Source organism: Brassica rapa, chromosome A03 (genome assembly GCF_000309985.2).
Source record: "Brassica rapa cultivar Chiifu-401-42 chromosome A03, CAAS_Brap_v3.01, whole genome shotgun sequence".
Lineage (NCBI taxonomy): Eukaryota > Viridiplantae > Streptophyta > Magnoliopsida > Brassicales > Brassicaceae > Brassica > Brassica rapa.
Genome location: NC_024797.2, coordinates 11,262,010 through 11,285,081, shown reverse-complemented (window position 1 = coordinate 11,285,081; position 23,072 = coordinate 11,262,010). Strand labels below are relative to the sequence as shown.

At 33.8% G+C, this 23,072-nt stretch overlaps 3 protein-coding genes and 1 long non-coding RNA gene across 5 annotated transcripts; 2 read left to right on the top strand and 2 right to left on the bottom strand.

Moving 5' to 3' along the window:
* The first annotated feature begins 8 nt into the window (after positions 1-8).
* LOC103858149 lies at positions 9-2,061 on the top strand. 2 transcript variants are annotated; one of them, XM_009135445.3, is made up of 9 exons: positions 15-372; positions 456-522; positions 597-674; positions 747-799; positions 870-953; positions 1,318-1,370; positions 1,462-1,526; positions 1,632-1,690; positions 1,812-2,061. In XM_009135445.3, the coding sequence occupies exons 1-9, from the start codon at positions 94-96 to the stop codon at positions 1,899-1,901; spliced, it is 828 nt and encodes a 275-aa protein (XP_009133693.1). In that variant the 5' UTR covers positions 15-93; the 3' UTR covers positions 1,902-2,061. The 2 variants fall into 2 exon arrangements, with proteins under 2 accessions (XP_033144708.1, XP_009133693.1); XM_033288817.1 differs by having other exon boundaries at positions 9-372; positions 597-799.
* A 4,650-nt stretch (positions 2,062-6,711) lies between these two features.
* On the bottom strand, positions 6,712-13,551 carry LOC103858148 (ethylene-responsive transcription factor ERF034). Its single transcript, XM_033286695.1, has one exon. The coding sequence runs from the start codon at positions 7,802-7,804 to the stop codon at positions 6,971-6,973; it is 834 nt and encodes a 277-aa protein (XP_033142586.1). The 5' UTR covers positions 7,805-13,551; the 3' UTR covers positions 6,712-6,970.
* A 3,904-nt stretch (positions 13,552-17,455) lies between these two features.
* LOC103858146 (nitrate regulatory gene2 protein) lies at positions 17,456-21,187 on the top strand. Its single transcript, XM_009135442.3, has 4 exons — positions 17,456-18,843; positions 18,928-19,112; positions 19,200-19,423; positions 20,080-21,187. The coding sequence occupies exons 1-4, from the start codon at positions 17,631-17,633 to the stop codon at positions 20,864-20,866; spliced, it is 2,409 nt and encodes an 802-aa protein (XP_009133690.1). The 5' UTR covers positions 17,456-17,630; the 3' UTR covers positions 20,867-21,187.
* Positions 19,442-20,070, bottom strand: LOC117132483. Its single transcript, XR_004456060.1, has 2 exons — positions 19,701-20,070; positions 19,442-19,668 (listed from the first exon to the last, which is right to left on the bottom strand). It is a non-coding gene; the product is annotated as an uncharacterized LOC117132483 (long non-coding RNA).
* Positions 21,188-23,072: the final 1,885 nt, after the last annotated feature.

Genomic DNA, 23,072 nt, shown 5'->3' with positions numbered 1-23,072 from the left:
CGACTTTTATATCCGGGTCAAACTATTCAACCACTGGGTTTTCCATAGAACTCCGAGCGACGAAGACGAAGAGGAAGTCGGAGATCTTCTCAAATGGCAGCTTCAGCAGAATCATCCTCAGAGATGGAAGACGCGCACTCACCTACGATTCCACAATCTTCGCCATCGCAGCCTCTTCTGTCTACGATTCCAAGCGCTAACATCGCAGCGACGACGGTCGAAAACGCAGCTTCCTGGATCGACGACGCAATGCGTCAAGCGCTGGTGTACCAGAACACGATCGTGGAGACGTTGAATTCCACCATCGACGCCTCGAGAACTCGATTGTCTCAAATTCGAGATACTTCCATAGCTCACACGAGCCAAACAATCGTAAGCGAATCTGAAAATCCACACTACCGTCATTCCATTGCATCTGTTCATCCTCTGATCAATTCGAGTGTTTGTGATGATAGGATTCTCTTAGAGAGATTGCCTCTGAGTATAGCGTTTACGAGCATATGGTGTTTACGAAGATTAAAGGTCTGGTCTACGTCCCTGGATGCTACGTCGTTTTAGCCTTGTTCATTTATCTCTCATTGTGGTCGTGTATGCAGAGGGTGTAAACGTTGCTGCATCTCATCCGCTAATCTCAGGATCTTTAGCCTTTGGTGTTGGGATCTTTGCTCTCAAAAGTATTATTCTTATACTTCATATAGAGTTCATTCTCCTAAGGATATTTATGCTACTGATATGTTTGTTTGCAGAGACGAGAAGATTTGTATACTACAATACTTTACGAATGTTCTCAAGCGAAGAGGTCAGTGTTCGTTGAATGTGGTTGTGGTTGAACTTTGTCTTTGACTCTTGACGCTTTATTTTGGATTCAGGCTTTGCTTTCTAGAGCAGATCTTAGAGTAAAAGAGCTGAGACAATCAATGGATCGTCTTACTGCCGAAAGTGAAAAGCTTGAGGTATGCTTTTAGTTAGGTTTGTTCCTCTTTTGTTGGTTTGCTTTGACATCCCTTTATTTTTGGAAGTAGAATGAAAACGAAAAGGGTTCAGGTTTCGAAGAGAGAACTCTATATGTATCCATTATTGAATGGATATGGATGCGGATGGTGATGCTCTAGATTCATATGGATGAATGGTTTTGCTTTCACAGGAATTATACTTCTAATGCACTTAGGTTGATTTGTCTTGAATGTGACTTATATATATATATATATATACATGTAGCCTGCACTTACTAGTTAATGGTCTTCAGCAAGAGCAGTCTGTTGAAAGCCCTTATTGGATTATGGTTTTGAATTCTTAACCCCACTTTGATTGTTTCAGAGAATTTCAACTGTGGCAGAAGATGAGTTGATTAGAGGAAGGATGAAACTCAGGTTTATATGATCCAGACGATATAAAAGTAATATTGGATATGTACGTATGAACATGATTATTGTGTTAACTCTCCATGTCCTCTTTACTCAGACAAGCAGGCAAACAGATACGAGGGGTGGTCCAATCAGCTTATAAGATAGAAAACCAAGCAGCAGGTATGTTTTGTTATCTTAACCTTCCAAAGTTTATTAATCCAAAGATATGCATAGAACAGAAGAAGTTTATTGACGTATACTACCTCTGGTTCGTTGTATATACAGGTTTGAAAGATTTACTTAAAGAATTGCCCACGAGAGAAGCTTCTCGATTCCGTTCTCAAGTAAGTATACTTGTCTCTTTGCTCTTCTAGTTTAGAATATAGGAGCTGAACTAGTTTAGAATAACCATTTATATATATATATATAGTCTTTAATGGAGTTATCTCGCTCGTTCAACCTCAGATATCGAACCGTGCTTCTGAAATAAAGCAAGAGAGAAAGGCTTTGACAAAGGAAGTGAACAAGATCAGCAACTATGGTATCTCCGTATGAGGAGTTTGATTACTCTCTTGGGTTCTTAGATGATAATATCTTTAGCATGATTAAGACTTATTTTGTTTGGTGTTAAAACTATTATAAATATGAATTAAATGATTCTAAAATTATTCATTCACAAAATAATATACAAAAGTTAAGTGGGTATTTGTCTCAATAGTTTTTTTCTTTGCTTTTTTCATTTTTTTTTTAGAATAAACTTTGCGTTTGTTAACAACATTTACGAAGTGAAGTGTAAGGAGTATTTTCAAAATTTCTAATTCAGCTTGTAAAAGAAAAGGACACGAATCATTTCATTCTTTATCGATTTTGAGCTATACATTAAACAGCTTTGTAGTGTTCTATATATGATTCTATCATAGCATATTGATTGATCTCAGTACCATGTTTCCGACTGACATATACTCATTGCATTGTCACTAGTATTTTTTCGTTTAAAGACAGTTTTAGTTTTAATGCAAAGAAATAACTAATTTATATATTGGTTAACAGTTTAATTTGGAATGGAAGAAGTATTTCATTTATATTGTTTTTTTCCTTTTTTTCTTTATATCTCTTGCTCAAGACACGATCATTGGTATTACTGCACATGCTCATTTCTCATTTTCTTCGTTTAAAAATGGCAGAGATGTAAAAAAGTTAAATTATTTGAATAACATGCTCTAAATCATTATCTTCTTGTTATTATTATTCTGCTACTGCTTTCAGTTTGGTCTTTCTAATTGCTTGCTTTTTCTTTTTAGCCACTTTATTCGTAAAGATAAAGAGCACATGTTTTAGCTCCATTCTGGTTCTGTCTCGAAGTTTATATATTATAGACGTATAAAGTTACTAATTAGGTATACGAAAAACATAAATGATGAAAATTAAAAGTATGTTTGTGTTACATACACAATTATATATGAAATTCTTATAAATACGCGCGTTGATATGTATTCATCAACGGAAAAATTAAACCGGCTGATCAAACAACAACAAAACACGTTTATATGGTATTTGACTGGAATCCTCAACTATGTAATATAAACTAATTACGAATAGAGAAATGTATATATATTTATACATACAAAATATATAAAATATATATCCACAAATATGCTCTCCTTGTTTACCTTAGTATACCATTATACAGGCATGAACAAAGTCTGAAAGTACATAAGTCGTACTACATAAGAATTTTGCATTAGATTCGAGATGACATTTTATGAGGAAGGCTAGTCCTATATTAAATTTTAAAGCCGAACAAAAAATAACTTTAAAGCAAATTACATTGCTAGCGAAAACAAGGATAAATGTAGAACTAGCCTCAACAGACGTTTTATATGATTAGCACAATATATACAGGAGTATGTAGAACCTATTAGCACAATAGATGTATTTTATATGATTAGCACAATATATACAGGAGTATGTAGAACCTTCCAGTAATATGCAACCATAATATAGTGGGAACCAATGTACATATTCAAAATAGTAGGTTTTAAAATGTAAATTGGACTAATTACTTGTCTGTACGTAGTTCGGTTTGCATGCCACAAGATGCCAAACATCAAATTCAACTTCTTCTAATTTGTCAGTCATAATATCGTCCAAACGATTACATGTTACGTGTATATTTTTATAAGGAAATATTATAGATATATTCATTTATATGATATTTGCTGTCGCCATTTGACAATCGTATATATAAACTAGGTACTCTTATTATTCGGTAATACTGATATCTTATAATCGGTAACATATCTCTTTTTAATATTAATCGATGGGCTGCTATCAAATTGACTTAAATATGTGTTGTGATTGTCTACATACATTCAAACCTTAAAATCATGAGAAAATAGAAAACTAACCCAACATTTTATAATTATTACTACGTATGGAGATAACGATAGTGAGCTCACTAGTACACCCACTATGTTTCTACTTAATGACCTGTCTTCAACTATCCGAAAGTCTCACCAAATAAATGAATAACATAACATACATGTGTATATATGCTCTACAATATGCGAACAAAATGCCAATGAAAATAATAGAGACAGAGTATTTCCCTTTCTCACTGATATATGATGAATAACTGGGCTACTAAATCAACTCTCTTTTTTTTTTGAAAAAGAGCTTTCGTATATTGATAAATAAACGGGCAGAGCCGTACCATAGGCATAGAAAAAGAGACAACTGCCTCAGGCCCTTCTAAAATGCTATTTCTGGAGCTTCTTTTTCTATTATTGTTCAGTGTAATTAGTATTTTATTTTCTATTTTTCTTTTAATTATAGATTTAGCCATTATCCTAAATTGTTATTATTAATTGTTTTTTCTATTGATTTTGTTCACATATATTTATCAAAAAGAATTTAACTCATTTATATATTCATATTTTTCATATAATATATAAATGTATAATTATATATTTTTGTTTATCATATTTTCAATTAATTTAGATATTTAATTTTATTATTTTATATTTGATATTAATTTATTTTCAATATGTAATATAACATATCATCATTTTCATTATATTTATTTAATACAATAATATTTTTAAAATATTATAAAATATTATTTTATTTAATATTGAATTTAAATAAAAATTTATATCATTAATTTTGCCTTAGATCCCAAAAACTCTGAGCACTATACTGTAAACGGGTACAAAGAAGCAAGCAAGCTTTAAAACAGAATACAAACAGAATTTGGGAGGAGGAAGCTTCTGGTACTAAATCATTCATACAATATTTAATCATTTTGTCTAATTATGCACAGTTGATAAGATTTTTATCGTGGACGAAATCTATTTTTAAAAAGATGTGAAATTGTCTTAGCGAGTTTGACATGGACTTTATCATCTGTGTGAGTAAATCGTTTCTTGTAATGTGGTTTCACCTATTCTGCCAATAACTGCTATATGTAATGACACAAATGTATATAAAATAAATTTTTATCTGTAACAAAGTTATTTGTCACTCTCAAATCTAAGGGTCCAATATGTTTGGGATATATCAATAACAGTCTCCATTTGCTTCATAGTGGTGAACAAAGTAAGGTGTTCGCCAAAAGCAATCACCTTATTACAGTTTATATCTTTTCACTTTTGACATAGGATAAAGAAGTGGACAAACAAACAAAGAAAGTAAGAAGGAAAAAAAACTAACAAAAAAATGTGAAATGAAAGATCCAAAGACATCACCACCATGTGACTCGTGTAATTTTCCCCATCCTTCACCATCAGTTTCATAATCATTATGTCATCAAAACTCGTACACTATGGAGTATGTGACATAAATATTATTAATCTGAAAGGAAGTTAGTTAACAAATTGCCCCAAGAACAAAAAAAAAATTACCCCAAGAACGTGGATTACGTGTGACTGTGGTAATCATTTCCTATTAGAATTTTTAAAAGTTAACATGCAGGTTAATTATATTCTGGTAATAAGTGAACAGTATAATTTTCTCCATCAACAAGTGAACATATATAATGGAAAACTAAATCTAAAATAACATACATCTTTTTCAAATAATAGCAGTATAATTAGTGAAAAGGAGTTTCATGAAAAGGACTCGACTAATCAACCAGAGATATCTTTTTCGAAGTTACATATTACCATTACTATGCTAAGTTCATACACTTTTACAGAATATTACTCTTTTATTTATACGAACATTTTATTAATTTCTGATGGATTAAATAAATGATTATTTATACTAAAATGCGGTTAATATATACGTCCCTATCGAATAGTAGTTACTTAAATTCAAGTTTATTAGTCTTTAAAAGAAAATAAATTGACATCGTTTGCGAATATCATAACAATTGTCAACAAACAATTAGATTTCATTCTTACTTTTGTTGATCAAGGATTTTGCTTGGTTCTTAGCTTTGTTCTTTGTTAAAAATTTCATATTAATATTATTAAAATTAAAGTACATTCTGTTATTATTTGGAAACATAGATACAAATATAAATGAGAATTGTTTAGAAACATAGATATCAGTATAAATGAGAATTGTTTGGAAACATGAATATTGCACTTTTAGTAATTTATTAATATAATTACATTAATTATCTTTTTCATATTTTATTCAGTTTAACAATTTTATTAATTATATTATCTTAACAATACATCATATCATTAATTATATTACAATAATAATAATAGTTTAAATTTTTATTTATTGGTTAATTAACGTTAACTCTGTGCCAATTATAAAATCAAAAATATAAAATAAATGGATTTTGCATATGGTTAAACGTTCGGTTTAGTTTGTTATACTAGTTTTTAAAAAAAAAATTAGTTTCAATCGGTGGAAAATTATGTAGCCAAAAACATAATTCAAAGACATATTTTTGTGAATAAAATAATAAGTTATATCAAAATAATAATAAAAATTACATTTATTGTCACTTAATTTTTCGTTCCATATAATTATTTTACTAAATAGAAAATTCTTTCTATATCACTTACTTTAGCCAAACACATAGAAATAGTTTTTTATTAGTTCATAGAATCAGTTAGGCATGAACATTGCCTATCCATTTAGGTACGGATTATTTTGTTTTGGTATCATATTTTAAAATTAAGCTCTGCTTGAATATTATAAATTTATGTGTGAGTTTTGAATTGTGTCCTTCTAACTTTGGATGAGTTCGGTTCTAATGTATATATATCTAAAAATATATAAATAACAAATGTATCTGAAATAGATTCGGATATTTGTACCAAAATAACCATATTACCCTGCCTATGTCTTTTGAATACAATTAGTTATATTACGATTCAATTAAAATATATAACATTAATTATGAAAATAATTATCAATGTATAAAAAAGTAAGAACCAATATCTGTACGGATCAATATTTAATTTATAATACACAACCATTCATCAAACACGCTTTTCTGCCAAAAAGAAAAAAAAATCAAAATGATACCGTTTCTTTGCAGAAAAATAACTAACGCTCAAATTGAAAAAAACAAAAAAAAAAAGAAACGTAAATATAGAAACTGAAAAAGGAAGAAGAAAGAGTAGGCAAATTAATTAGGTGTTAGTGAGCTGGAGTGTGATTTAGTCATTGAGACAGAAAAACGGCTCTTCAAGCCGGAACCCATGATCAGCTCCACATAGCTGCCACGCGGACGAGTAATAGCAAAACGCATCGTTTCGTATGATCATTTCATCGCTAAACAAATCCGGCAAATCAAACAGCTTATCTTCCTCCTTGTCTTTATCCGCAAACGACGTCGTCGAAGAACATGAAATTTCCGACAAATCTCGAGTGTTAACGTCCGAAGAATACACCACACTACCTGACAACGCCTGAGCCATCACTACTCGACTCGGCTCGGTTTCAGCTAATTCAGCTACATCAGAATTATTCATCCGGAGGCTATTTGCGCCGGAATCTTGCCAATTCACGGCGGCGGCGGTTGCAGCCGCTTGAATATCTTTAGGAGAACTTGTGACCGGACGAGGAAGCTCGCCGGATAATTCAGGAAAATTGAGATGAGCCGTTGTACCTTTAATAGCTAAAGATGCTACATCATGAGCTCGAGCTGCCATCTCAGCCGTTGGATAAGTTCCGAGCCAGATTCTTGATTTCTTCCGCGGCTCTCTGATCTCGGACACCCATTTCCCCCAACTCCTCATCCGTACTCCTCTATAGTTCGGATGCTTATCTCCACCGCTGATCTTCCGCCGTTTCACGACGTTATCATCATCTTCTAGAATTTCTGATGATCTTGGAGATGCTTTTCTTTTAGAGTTATAAGTTGTTGATGAAGAAGAAGAAGAAGATGTTGTAGATGAGGAAAACGAGGCGGCGGGGTAGGAGGAAGACACGGTGAAGATGGCGGAGGAGGTTAAGTTTACTTGAGAAACACTCTTCTCTATGGTTCCCATTGTCAGAGAGAAGCTTTAGAAAGAGAGTTGCACAAAAATAGATGTGAAGTGGGCATGTATTAATATTCCTCCACAATTTTTTTTTTTTTTGCTTTTCATATTGTAAGAAAAATAAATAGAAAATATGTATCTTTTTTCTTTGGCTTATTCATAAGGGAAATTAATATAAAAATAAATATAATGGTTTTTTTTAACTCAAATATAATGGTTTTTGGTTATAATAAATGAATGAGGGAGGATGGAATTGGGTCCATGGAACAAAGTAGATATTATTGAGATTTCACCGTTTAATGAGCCAGTTTTGCTTCATGTGAAAATAAATAGAAACATGGTTTCATATGTGTATTCTTTTCATATACGAAAACTGAAAAAGAAAGAAAAATACATATTTTGAAATAAAATAATATAATATAGTTTTTTTTTTAGTTGAATGGCACTCATTGAATTTTTTTTTTACTTTCACGTCTAATATGGCCCGACCCTCGTGCATGTGCATCGCCTCTTAGCTTATGAATTACCCATCTTCCACCTTTTTTTTATTTCCTCCAAATAAAAGAGGGGTTGGTGACGTCATAATATATAATTTAGCATATATTCTTTCTATAATTTAAGTGTTTCGTTTTTTCTTCTTTGGTGTATTTGATTGGTGAAATTAAGAAACAGAGTACGATATCGACACTCGGATTCACTCCATACACAATGTTGTTTTGACATATGCATAGACAGAATTGTTTAAATATGTTTCCGTGTAAAAGATATTTTTATTTCATGTGCTATTGGTTGTAATTTCATGATATATTATTTTCTAATCGAGATAAACTGTAAATCATAACTCTTTCTGTACAAATTAATTTAAAATTTGAAGGGCACTTGGAAAAAATAACTCCTAATTGAAAAGTATAAGCTATATATTACCAAGCGCAAAAAGATCCATGTATTATATGGTAGTAGGTTTGTGGTATATTATTAACTAAAAGACTTGTTAGTCTTCTGAGAAGACTCTTCTTTCTTTCTTTTTTTGATCAAGAGAAGACTCTTCTTTCTTCTCTCTTTTTAATGAAAAACAACGTCGCTTTATGATTAGAAAATTATGAAGGTCCGATTGGTACATATAGTTTTACAAGTCTGGTTAGAAAATTTTCTAATTATTGTTGTAGCAACTGGTAAGAGAGAGTATGGTTTTAAAATGTTTATGATAGCTAAATAATTAATTTCAAGAAGACAATTAATATAAAAACTATACCTATTGCGTCGAGGTATTTTATTACACGTGCCTTAAATAATTTGAGTACAATGGGAGTAATAAAAACAAACACGAGATTCCCACTTCCTGGACAAAGGTTCACACTCGTATTAAGCCATCTCTTTCAATTAATTTAAATGACAGATTAAGCTCTTTGTTTCCTTCTCGAGATGGAAAAGGGCATGAAGGCATGACTAAGATGGCTGTAACGCGATATTGCCATGTGATATAATTTACTTTAATACGAGTGGGTCAAGGTATTAAATTTTGATTAAAACATAGAGCGTACAAGTACCTAATCAATTTTATATGAAAGACTATGTTAGAGCACTTCCAACGAGGATATCTTAGCATAGGGTTCTTAACTCAAATTAAAGTGTATGTATAGATAAATATTAATATTTAAGTATGGAAATCTTAAAATCATGGAAAACCCAACCAAAAAATTAGAATTTTAGAACTAAATTAGAATTTTTGGGTTAGGTTTTCCATGGTTTGAAGAACCTAGCATAATATTTATATTATATAAAATTTTAAGAACTTTTTATTAGATATCCCCAATAATGTTGCTCTTAGAAACATATATATACATATATTTGTTTGATCATCTCCAACGTTTATTTTTATATCTATTTTTTTTTAAATAATGTATCTCTATTATTGAGTTGAATGTGTTATAATGTATACATTTATAATAAAAAATTCTATTTATAGAGGGGGAAATGTAGAGAAATACTATTTTCATCTATTAATATAAAGGCAAAAGGTAATATTCTTCTATATTTAAAAAAAAATAGAAAAACACTATGATAGAAATCTGTATTTTAGAAAAAAAATATAGAGATCGATGCATTATAAATGCTCTTACATGGTCATATTCCATTCGGCGCCACCGTAATTAATCAAGAGACAACTTTATATTATAATATTTATATATATGGCTATTGGACACCACAAGAATTAATAAATACTGCTTCAGTTTAAGTATTTTTCTCAGCTGCGACTATTCATTGAATAATGAACGCCATTATTCACATAATCACACGTATGTATATACTCAATAGTTAATAAAATTGAACCACTGTCCACTATTAGCGCATGAAGAACTAATTACTATATATACAAACCGATTGTTAAGAGGAGGAAGAAGACAAGATAATGACGCAAGAGGAGATGGACTAAATCACAACCTAGCTGTGATTGAGCTTGATCAGTTATAAGAAAATATCGTTGCATAATTGTTTATATACATAATTTTATGTTAAAATCGTGCAGATAGATACAAAATAAAAGTCTAAGAGAGTAGAGATTGTTGGAAAATCTGCGAGCGGTATACGATGATTGATGCGAGATTTGGAAATTTTATATACGTCAATGGGCACACATGGCTCACATGCCAGTCATTTTTGAGTTGTATAAAATGAAATATCATTGACCATAGGAAATATACTTGTTTTGTCAACAAAATATATTTATCAAAACTGTGTAAATTGTTATAATGTGTTTATGCTACGTCGGATATAAAAAATATATATACAATAGACAATTTAAATGCTTAAACACTTTGCTGCAAATATCGTGGAAAATTATAGTATAAAAAAAATCTATGCATATATATAATATTTGCAGCTTTTATATTAAAGGCAACGGGACTGGTTCAGAAACTTGATTACGATGTTCCCCCAAACCGTTTTGTTCATTCAATTCTCTGTTTCCCCATAAAAGAGGTAACCATTATCAAAATAAATAAAAATCGAAAACCGATTTATTTTTCATTAGGCCGATGGCGATGAGCAAGAGTCATGAGAGAAAATTTTAGAAGTCATCATGTGTACTCCAGCTTGTTTTTATTTTGTAGTATAACAACTGGTAGTATTTGCAGTATTAAAATTTAGATTCTATTAATCATGGAGTAGTAAACAATTTGAGCTTGCTAGTACTTTTGTTGTCTGATGATGCAACCTAGCCAAGGTAACTTTCCCCTCGAGTAAGGATCTCTCTTAGAATTGGTAACATTAAATAATAACACTCTTTGTCAATATTAAAATTTATAACTATCATTTAATGTTGCTATCAACACTCTTTCTGTTTCAAAAAAAACTATCATTTAAAAGATAAACCATAGATAAATTTCTTTATCAAAATTCCAAAGTACAACCAATTTTTATATCTAAAAATATAAGCTATTAAATGATTTTGATAATATTTTTGTTAATGGTATTATCCTTTAATAAACCGTTCCAGTTATGTGTAAAATTTTATGATAAGAAAGGAATTGTCAGCTTTTTTTTTGGTTAAAGCCATTATCCTTTAATAAACCCTTTCAAAAAATGTGTGTGTATGGTTTTGTAGACCATTAAAATCATGCATGTGTCATGTATATCTATAAAAGTAGATATGTAACATAGTTTGTTTTTGGTAACTGTAGAGGTTCGTTGAGTGGTAACATCTCTTGGGTCACACCAGATCAGATCCTCAAAATCTTGCTTTTGGTCCAACCGAATACAATTATAACTATTAATATAATAACACGGGCTGCAGTTGATATATTATAATGAAGCATTGTGATTGCAAAGCCTTCATGAAAAACATGTATTGTAAAATATCTCTGTGTTCTACCTAAAATCAAGAGGACTCATTATTGTTTCAATAGCAGTTGAGTCTGCGCTTACATGTCAAACAAGATTACAGTTTTGGAATAAATAGATAAAACTTAAGGTTTTTCTATATAAAATATATTTACAAACTCCAGCGAACACTATTTCTACTAAAATGATGATAATGAATGACACAACAAGTCTCTCAAAAGATTTATACACATGATTACTGCTAAAATGTTCTCTCGTTTTGTTGATTATATTTACATTGAAGCAGTATAAGAAAGATGGGAGTGAGACATTCATAAATGCCTTTTTCTCAACGTGAAAAGAGATTACGGATTAAATTTATATAAGCAAATCCAATTATGCAAGGGAAAGGAATAACATATATAATTAAAAATAAAAAATTAAGAGAGAAACAGATCTACATCATATCGTTAGTGTATATATGTATATATCTTAATGGAAGCCCTACTTATTGTCTTTGTCTCCATGATCTTATTTGTCATATTAAATTGCATCATTAAAGAGAGAAAGTTTGATAATGATCCACTTTTCTCCTCTCCTATTTTACCACCCCCGAATAATTCTTGAAGTTTCTGCTTCTTTAATTTACTTTTTGTTATTATATGTTCATCTTTAGTTTGGATTATATGCTCGCTATCGTATACTTTTGTTGTTCTGTCTACCTGAAAAATAAGAGTTGATTACATAATGGGACACTTTTTGAGTTTCATTTGCATCCAGGGACACTTCCCACTTGTTGCACACATTCACGGAGATTGAGGAAGCTTTTGGACTATTTTGCCATCTGATAAAATTTATTCAAAGTAGGAGTACAAGGTGATACATGAGCTGACGGATAAATATGTGGATGTGGACATGAGTTTGTGGACAGATTAATGTTTTTGGTTTTTTTTTTTTTTTGATCAACAATGTTTTTGGTTTCTCTCGACATAATTTTATTTGTTATTATTTTCTATTATTATATATAAATTTGAAATATAATATATATAATAAATTATATCAAGATTTCTATGTTTTGAGATTCATATGTATATTTTAATTTTTATAAAATTTAAAAATGAGTTAAATGGACACAATATCATGGATAATGTTGTGGACAATGCAATTTGACCACATTCATCTTTTAAATTTTATAAAATTTAAACCTGAATTAAGTGGACATAGTATCATGGACAACGTTTTGTGGACGGTGCAATTTGAAAAATTGTGTTGTGAACCCGTGCAATTTGAAAAATGAGTTATGGATGGCGTGTGTGTGGACGTGTACGTTGGTTCCTATAGGTGATGAGCACATGACCATGATCTACTAAAACAGCTAACCATTTACAACAATAACATTGAAATGAAAAACACCCTGATTTAGTTCTTTTAAAGGATAACAACAACAAATAATTTTATAGTACAACATCGTTCAAAACAACTTAACAACCGATGAAGTTGTTCTTGATACAACAAAACATATTCTGATGAAGTTGTTCCTAGTCTAGGTGTGTGGACAAGGGAGATGTGGACTGAGGAGTTGGGATGGACAAGTTGTGGTTTGCAAAACACAAAGACAACAACATCACTGCGGGAGATAGCTGTACCCAGCTTCTTCATGTAAACAGTCTTTTCAACAATGCTACCAAATAAAAGATGAAACATTTGTGTCAGATTCTTACGGGAGAATCTGCAGAGAGGTGAAGTAACCTGAAAGCCAAGATAACTAAACAAAGCAACCAACCAAAACCACTCTCTGCTCCACCCCTCCCATCCCAGAAGCTCTCCTCTTAGTTTCAAACCCACTCTCTGTCACTCTCTTAGTTAAGCTCTTTGCCGCATCCGCCGTCACCTCAACCTCAGTTCTAAGATCTCCGCTGCAACCGCTATCACTGCTTCCATTTCTTCATATCCTTCGCCGCAATCCGCCATCACCGCTTCCAGTTCTTCACATTCTCCGCCACTCTCGTCCCCGGAGCTCTCCTCTTAGCCTCAAAATTTTGTCACTTTCTTAGCTCAGATCTCCGACGCATTCGCCATCACCTCAACATCAGAACCGATTCAGCCAGGGCGACGCAGCCCCCACACATCATCCCACTCACATCGAGTAGCATAGGCTTATTACTCGCAGCGGATTACAGAGCCTTCAAACAAAAGTCAGGAAGAAATCAAAGTCGTCAAGATGGGAGGTTTCTAATGAGTTGGTTTCTGCAAATTTCATGGCAACAGAGAGAGAAAGAGGAGAAAGAGGTTTATAAGAGAGGGGGAAGAGATTGAATGTGTTTTACGTTTTGATTTCTTCATCGTGGTGGAAAGGATCGAGTCTCCTCTTGTTGGGGTTTAGATTCAATTAACTGGATTCGTTTGTTTTTTTGAAGTTTGTTCATGTTCTTCGTCGTCAATGAGAATAGAAAGGAGAGACGTTAGATTTTATGTTTTACAGTTCCATGAATTGGAAAAGCTAATTTGAATTGGGAGAGAGAATAAATTTTTGGAAAATAAAAATAAATAAAATCTCTGCGTTTTACCTTCATAACATCTCCCTTACTTCTAGTTAACTTAAGTCAGGGGTATAAAAGGGAAAGACCAAGAGGAATATGTCTCACAAGCATGAAGTGGCTTAGAGTGTATTTAGAAAGTCAAAAAGTGTCTCTAAAAGTAAATATTTCGAAAAATAATGTTTATAGTCAAATGAAATTTAAATATTATTAATAAATAATGAGTTGTCCTTCATTTATACGATTGGTATAAAGGATAAATTAGTTCAGATAATATTTTGTCAGATTTAGACCGCACCTTTATGAGAGATTTGTAGTCTAAGTCTTGATAAGTTTCTTTAAGCAAACTAATCCAATAACCCCTAAATGAATACAGTTCATGATATTCGATAGGTTTAAAATAATGTTCTTTCTGTTTTATAGTGTAGGATATTACTCCTAAAACATAAAAAAAGAAAAAAAACTTATTCTTTTTATAGAAAGCAACATTAAATTATATATTAAAAAATTAATATAATTGCCTAAACGGTTTTCAATAAAATTAAAATTAACTTAAAAATCTAAAAATATCTTGAAACATCAAATTTTTTCTAAAACATTGCGAGAGTAAGCGTATCATTGTAAATATCACTTCAATTAGTTACCTGACACAGTAATCATTAGTACATGATTGGAGAAAGAAGAGAAAAGGTGACGTAAATTGTAGTCCCTGCCACTCACTCACTCTATTCTAGCTCTGATCCAAATGAAATATAGGGTTGGACTTATAGACCAATGGGTGAATGTTTTTATTAGGCTCTAGCAATTCGTTACTGGATAAAGGGCCATTTTAACTGGATAAACATAGGCCCAACATACATGATACATCATTCCTTTCTAATTTCAGTACCCTAAAAACAGTATCTTTTAAAGCTTTGATGATTTTGTTACCAAAATAGATACACAACAAAACCAAAAAAGGATTTATCAAGTCAAATCCCTTAATGTTAAACCAAAAATATATAAGAAAAAGTCAACCTAATTAACGATACGAAGTAACAAATTATAAAAAGCTTGTCAATAACATGATTATTAAAATTAGATCATATATTTCTTTTGGTAATGAAGCAACAATGATTATTTTTTACGTTGACTTATAAATTTTGTTTTTGTTTTTGGTAATGGAGTATACTGATAAGAAACACTTATAAGAAACAAACGTGTATACAGTATACGTTGACTTATAATTCCATTCTTATCAGGCCGAAGCACAAACAAACGTGTCTCAAAACTAAAGAAACACTTCGCCTGACTCCTTTATTCAGTAGTATACAGTATACTGGTCTGCTTCGGCCTCAGTGATGAACCTGATACCAACAAGCTTCTGAGAAACGAAACTAGAAACAATCTTGATCTCATACCGATTTTTGTAGAGAACTTGCTCTTGTTTCGGCTGATATTCCAGCATACAATCTGATGATGTGTGTGCCTAGGAGTCAATGGTCTGAACATGGAGTTAGCCTCTCTACAAAATTCATCGAATTAAATTTACTTATTGAATTAAACCGTCCCCGGTTATCAGAATACGAATAAACCGATTGATCTATTAATAATCCACCATAGGAGTAAAACTGATCCACTGTGATATCCAAATCCTAAAGAGTTTACAATTCGTATACGAGCCAACAAAAACGTGATTCTCAAGGTTTAGGGTTTTTGGCACCACATTGTTGCTTTGCACATCTCCTAGTAGCCCAAGGAAGAATCTAAACGAACCATTGATTAAAGAAAGCCATCCTTAGGCCCAGTTGATAGGAGATGAATCGTTCAACGCAATAGTTTTGGATGTATAATAGACCAATTTGTAGTATACAAGAGGAAAGACAACAGTCTCACACCACATGGCTGCTCGGGACAGGAAAGGGACACACACCATAAAGACTGAATATAATCTATTAAAATTTATGATTTATTTTTTACAACTATGTTTAGAATTGATTCCTTTCAACAGAAAACTTGATTAAAAAGTAGAATAGAATCCATTAATCTATAAATCACCAATAAAAAAAGTCATTAATATACAACTCAAGAAGGCATATTGTGGAACATTTACCATATTCTAACTAGAAAACAAACCGGCATAAAACTCGGATGCATCAAGCATCCCAAAGCATAATGTATAAGTACACTATATATGAAGCTCTCAAATCTAATAGGAATATTCGGAATCAGAAAAAGTTATGTGTTCTTTCAAAGGAAAAAATAAAACTGTTTGGTCACTTTCACAGAGTGTTGACGTCTCCACCCAAAAGCATACCCATCAAGTTATCAACACTTTAATTTTCTTGATTGATCAATCAACTCTTATACATCTTCTTTTACAAGTATCTTTATCCTGATTCATGGTAAATTCTTTATTGTTGTTGATCTAATAACTGTATACAAAAATGAACTAGTGTAACAATATAAAGATAACATTTATGAAAGCAATCAAGCATCTAACAAACAGAGAAGAAGAATTAGATGCCCATCCCTGGGGGCTTTTTAGCTTTAGAAAAAAGAAGAAGAGAGAACAGTTTCTACGAATACTAAAAAGTTGAGACTCACGTTGTTAACTTTCCACCTTACTGCTGATGGAGCCTCTTCGAACAAAGGTGGAAAGAAAAGGGAAATGCATGTGGCTTTTTGTTCTCTTTCATCCTTTTTCTTTCTTTTGGTTTGAACAGAAAAGACTCTTTCACACAACACTATACACCGTTTGTAACCTCCTAGAGTAAACACCCTGCCGTTTTAGCCAACGATTAATGGATTCCCTAAAATCTCAAACATTTCCTAAATAATATACTATTCTCTGACTAATAGTCCAACTTTTTTCTTTCCAAATATAATCTACTATCTACCCAAAAACCACGCTAAAGCGACACAAAACATCGTATGCCATTAATTAAATCATCAACCGACATACTAATTTAATTTAAAGAACTAACAGAAACTACAATTATCAAATTTTATAAGCAAAATAATTTGAAAATCGAAATAATCTGAAGCATAAGAAAAATGAATCCTTTTCGCAGATAAATATTCAAAAAAAATTAACAAAAGCAAAGACAGAAACAAAAAGAGTAAATATGTGAAAAAATAGTTTTAATTATTGATAACTAAGCAACGATTAATAATTGAGTGGAAAATAACAAAGACAGACTTAGTCCAGGAGGTTAATGACAGTCACTGATTCGTTATCAGTACTCAGTGGAGAAAAAAGGAAATTTACATAAAGTTTTTCTTTATTCATATTTATTAATAAACAAAGTAGACAAGAAATAGAGGAAAGGTACAGTCCAAAATCCGATCAAGTGGAAAAAGAAACAGCTAATAAGAACTTTTTCTCCCCACCCCAACATTTATTTTCCGTGATTCTCTCTCTATCCAAAATGGCACACCATTGGCCGTGACTTCACGCGCCGCCCCGTTTTAACAATCCAAAATCCAAACAAACAATCATGGGCTGCGCCGCGTCCAAGCTCGACAACGAAGACACCGTTCGCCGCTGCAAAGATCGCCGCCGTCTGATGACGGAATCAGTTCGCGCACGTCACCAGCTCGCCGCAGCTCACGCCGATTACTGCAGATCGCTACGCCTCACTGGATCTGCTCTCTCCTCCTTCGCCGCCGGCGAGCCTCTCGCCGTATCGGATCAGACTCCCGCCGTGTTTCTCCACACTCCGAGCGAACGCTCCTCCTCCAATTTTATACCTCCGTCGCCTTCTGTCTACACTCCTCCGCCGCCGGCTCCTCCTTCCGTAGCTAGCTCCAACACCAAGCTGCCTCCGATCGTTACGGCTCCACACTCTAATCGGAGACGGAAGCAGCAGCAGCAGCAGCCGAAGCTGCCTCATATACTCTCGAGCCCATCGTCAAGCGAGAGATCTAACTTCATGCCGACGAGTTTCTACCCAACGGCTTACCAGAACTCGACTTACTCCGCTACTCCCTCTCAAGCCTCCTCTGTATGGAACTGGGAGAACTTCTACCCTCCCTCCCCTCCCGATTCCGAGTTCTTTAACCGGAAATCTCAAGAGAGGCAGCACCATAACCGGTTTGGCGATCAACACGACTTACATAACCGGTTTAGCGATACCGAAACCGAGAGATCTGAGCATGATTTCTTCGATTCGAGGAAGGAGAAGGAGTTTGATACGGAGACAGAGAGATCATCCCACTCGAGGAAGCATAAGCAGTTTAAGACCTTGGATAGTGCCGTTGAGGAGGAAGCGGAGAGAGAGGAAGTGCAGTGTAGCGAATGGGAGGATCACGATCATTACAGCACCACTAGCTCATCGGAAGCCGCCCATGAGGAGGACGAGGAGGAGGAGGAGGATATAGAGTCAATCTCCGAAGTTGGAACGCGTTCTGACTTCGGATCTTCTGTGAAGACTGGTTCGATGAGACGGCAGCACGCACCAATGGCGCAGGAGTATAGCGGTGGAGGCGTTGGACAAGAGAAGTACGGGAAAGGAGACGACGCGGCGACGAGTTACAGTGGGAGAGGAGATGTCTCTGACATGAAGATGGTGGTGAGACACAGAGATTTGAAGGAGATTGTGGATGCCATCAAGGAGAATTTCGACAAGGCGGCTGAGGCCGGAGAGCAAGTCTCTCAGATGCTCAATATTGGCAAGGCTCAGCTCGACCGCAGTTTCAGCCACTTGAAGAGTGAGCTTTTGGTTATTTTGAATCAGCTATATATCTAAAAATCAATACTTTGAATCATTTTAATCGTATGTTTTGGTTTTTCAGAAACGGTGATTCATTCGAGTAGTGTATTGAGCAACCTGAGCTCAACCTGGACCTCTAAGCCGCCATTGGAAGTCAAATACAGGCTTGACACAACCGCACTTGAACAACCGGGAGGTCCCAAGAGCCTATGTTCCAGTTTAGACCGACTCTTGGCATGGGAAAAGAAACTCTATGAGGAAGTCAAGGTTTCTGCTTTTTATCCAAATCAGTTTATGCCATTTCTCGCAGTTTCATGTTTTTACTAATTACTGGAGATACGGATGATATTGCAGGCTAGAGAAGGGTTTAAGATTGAACACGAAAAGAAGTTGTCGAAACTTCAAAGTCAAGAGTACAAGGGGGATAATGAGACTAAGCTGGACAAGACAAAGGGGTCTATAACTAGGTTGCAGTCTCTTATAATTGTTACTTCTCAGGCCGTCAGCACAACATCTACTGCCATTGTTCGCCTTCGAGATACTGATCTTGTCCCGCAGCTCGTTGAACTCTGTCACGGGTAAAAACTTTTTTTCTTTTATTATTGTGCATCAATGATTATCCGATATTGAATGCGCTGTTAGTTGCATTGACTTGTCTGTATCATCATAATTTACTCGTAGACGTACGTATCATCATCATCGTGTGGACTTGTCAAGTAGGTGAACATTTAATGAAAAAGTCCTCATGCCTTTTTGAAGCCATTCTTTAGATTTGTAGATTCCCGGTTATGATTGGCTGCTTGTTAGAGTGGGATAAAGACTACTTAATTCTTTTTTATTTTTTTTCTTGACTACTTAGTTCATATATTGCATTGTGGGATCTTATAGCTTATCTTGACAACTAATAAGTAAGGCTTAGTTTTAAGATCATGCTTATTGGCTAACATCTAGTTCCGTAGAAATGAAAGATCATCTACCTTTTGGTATTCATCGTGGTTTTTTTAGAGATTCTATGTGAAGTATGGTGGTTTGGAACCTGCATTTAAAGGTCCCCACCCAAGTTCAAGTGTTGTAGTTGTAGTGATGCCAAAGAAAAAGAAAGATCCAAACACTTTTTTTTTTGACAAATTCATGTGAAGAGCCTAAGACTATGCTGTTATAATTGCTTTGGTTCCAGCAGATAGGCACTTACTTTGAACATCAGACACTAACCTCTGAACTTATGCTTGTGCAGCTTCATGTACATGTGGAAAGCAATGCATCAGTTCCACGAGATTCAGAACAACATCGTGCAGCAAGTTCAGGGGCTCATTAACAGGTCAGGCAAAGGGGAATCAACATCTGAACTACACCGACAAGCAACACGCGACTTGGAAACAGCCGTGTCTCTATGGCACTCCAGTTTCTGTCGGCTGATTAAATTCCAACGGGAGTTCATACGTTCGGTTCAAGCCTGGTTCAAGCTAACTCTCCTCCCAGTTTGCCACGACGAGAACCCCGGTCACAAAGAGCCGGTAGATGCCTACGCGTTTTGCGATGAGTGGAAGCTTACTCTTGACCGAGTCCCAGACACAGTGGCTTCAGAAGCAATCAAGAGCTTCATCAACGTTGTCCACGTGATATCCGCGAAACAATCAGAGGAGCTAAAGATAAAGAAACGAACCGAATCAGCATCAAAGGAGCTTGAGAAGAAAGCTTCATCGCTTAGGAACATCGAAAGGAAATACTACCAGTCATACTCCACGGTCGGGTTTGGTCTTCCGGATTCAGGACCAGACAACGGACACGGGCTAGACGCTCGTGACCCTCTCACGGAGAAAAAGTTAGAGCTAGGAGCATGCCAGAGAAGGGTGGAGGAAGAGATGCTGAAACATTCAAAGGCAATAGAAGTGACAAGAGCCATGACTTTGAATAATTTACAGACGGGCTTGCCAGGTGTGTTCCAAGCTTTAACCAGTTTCTCTGCTCTGTTCACGGAGTCCTTACAAACGGTATGCACTCGCTCATACTCCATCAAATAGCACCACTATATTATTACTATATAGTTTGAAAAGGATACAAATACTATATAGTTAAAGTTTTTGATGAGGTAAAAGGGCTTCAGAGCTAGAAATTTCCTATGGTTATGTCTCTTATTTATTTCGGGCTGGTTGTTTGGATAAATGTTTTATTTCTGAAGAGAAAATGTATATATTATGGAGTATGTTTTAAAAACTGTAGGACTTTGGCGTTTTGATTTCTATGTATGAAATGTGGTTGTTTTTGTTTGTTCATGTAATTCTCAGCTACATGTTCTAAAGAAACTCCAGGACATGAATAAAGAACCTTCTTTTGCTTGTTCATTAGTCGTGTGATATATACTGTAAGTAGGGCTTGCCTCGAACAGTCTCTTTTGTGTATGTGCACGAAACTGGTCGGTGTTGTAAATGTATCAAAGTGGGTCTATTTTATCATAGGATTCCCTGAGAAATAGATACGATCTGACAGTTCTGATCATTTCTTCCTTCTTTGTCTGAAGCACATGGTGGTTTCTTCTTGGTAGATTAGGGTTAAGAAAAACAATCATGGCTCAATTTGTTATCTAATATTAGGGTTTAAAAAGCAATTTATACACATGATACAATATACATTTTGCAGGCAAACTGCCAAATAAAGTATAGTTTTGGGATTTAAATATAAACATATATATGGGACGAATGATTTCGTTTTAGATCATGATATCTTTTGCTTTTGGGAGGATACAAACATGCATGGCAGTGACCTAGCGACCAAAGGAGCTTTTCGTCAGATACAAACAAAAAGGATCTCCTAAGTAACTGGGAGAACTAAACCCCTTCCACTCCTGGTCTAATAAAGCCTCGAGAGACGTTGTTACAACTTGCAATATATATAGGGACACAACAAGACTGAAAATGCTAATTCAGGGATCAAATACAAACTCTTGGGAGGAAAAATAAAGCTTTAGAAAAACTTAAAAGTTAAGAAATTTACCACCAGATTTTGTATTTGCTGATACTGGTGGTGGTGGTCCCATCATTCTCTTGCTATTACTGCCGCACCCAACCGGATCAATTGGTCCATACTTCAGGAGGAATACTCACCTTATCAATGCCCAATTCACTCATTCAAAGAATATATTCGGAAAGTATTTAAATTTGGGTCACACAGTGTGGTAAGCTCTCAGACTAGTCTACTCTGGAACGCAAATCTATTTCTTCTAAAACTGACTAGATAGCCGATAGGATTTATCAACAAAAAAAAAATCATGCAGGGATGGAGTACAAAAGGAATTAGGGTTTCCTAAAAACATATTTTCTAAAAAAAAGTTCCAAAACGCATCTGAACATGATCTATGAGCTGGGCCAATCATAAGCCCAGTTTTGAGCTGTCATTGGCCGTAGAGTAATGGGCACATATAGTAATCCAAACTTGATTATGAATAGTTTGAATTTGCCTCGACTATTAGTCTATTACCAGGGTCAGTCAACTAAACTTTTTCTGTATATTCTGTTTTTTTTTTTTAATTTGTTATTTTCTTTCTTCTCATTCACTGATGTGCATAGCCCAACAAATATTCTGTGAATCTGTCATGGTAACTATTTGGAAAAGAAGACCGCGTTTCTAAAAAATTCTGATAATTCTGATAATTCTGTTGAAATATACATTGGATTCACCAGATTATAATTTTATAATTTGAAAACCAAAAAATTACTTTATGACAGCAAATTTTTTATTATCTATTAATAATAGCAATCCCAATTAATTCCAAAGATTGTGTGCTTTTATAGGAAATTTGGAATCTCAATTTTTGTTAAAGGTTGTGTTTGTTCATTAAGCTGTCTTTTGATTTGTCTTTTGATTAAAGGTTGTATCTCTTCGGTAGTTTCTAATCTCAATTTTTTTTTCACATTTATTGGAATGTTTTCATTTTTTTTATTTAAATGTATACAACTTTACTAGTAATCTTAAATAATTCCAACATATATGTCTTTTCATTATAATTTACTTATGACTGTTTATTAATAACCATTAATGGTAGGTACTTTTTCGTTTATAACTGTTTTCACTTTTTAAAATTGTATCTTTCTAATTTATGTCTTTTCAATTATATTTAAGGGTGTATTTTCTAAAAATTTTATTTTGTAAGGTTGTGTTTTTTCCAATTAATTCCTAAGGTTGTGAACTTTAGTTATGTTGAAAGGTTGTGTCTTTTGAAAAATATGTGTA

Excerpts from the sequence above, each read along its gene's own strand:
- LOC103858149 (XM_033288817.1), top strand. The coding sequence starts at position 94 with ATGGCAGCTTCAGCAGAATCATCCTCAGAGATGGAAGACGCGCACTCA. Across the intron at positions 373-455 it reads CTCACACGAGCCAAACAATC|GATTCTCTTAGAGAGATTGC; the intron begins GTAAGCGAATCT and ends TTGTGATGATAG. Across the intron at positions 954-1,317 it reads CCGAAAGTGAAAAGCTTGAG|AGAATTTCAACTGTGGCAGA; the intron begins GTATGCTTTTAG and ends TGATTGTTTCAG.
- LOC103858148 (XM_033286695.1), bottom strand. The coding sequence starts at position 7,804 with ATGGGAACCATAGAGAAGAGTGTTTCTCAAGTAAACTTAACCTCCTCC.
- LOC103858146 (XM_009135442.3), top strand. The coding sequence starts at position 17,631 with ATGGGCTGCGCCGCGTCCAAGCTCGACAACGAAGACACCGTTCGCCGC. Across the intron at positions 18,844-18,927 it reads CAGTTTCAGCCACTTGAAGA|AAACGGTGATTCATTCGAGT; the intron begins GTGAGCTTTTGG and ends TTGGTTTTTCAG. Across the intron at positions 19,424-20,079 it reads CTCGTTGAACTCTGTCACGG|CTTCATGTACATGTGGAAAG; the intron begins GTAAAAACTTTT and ends ATGCTTGTGCAG.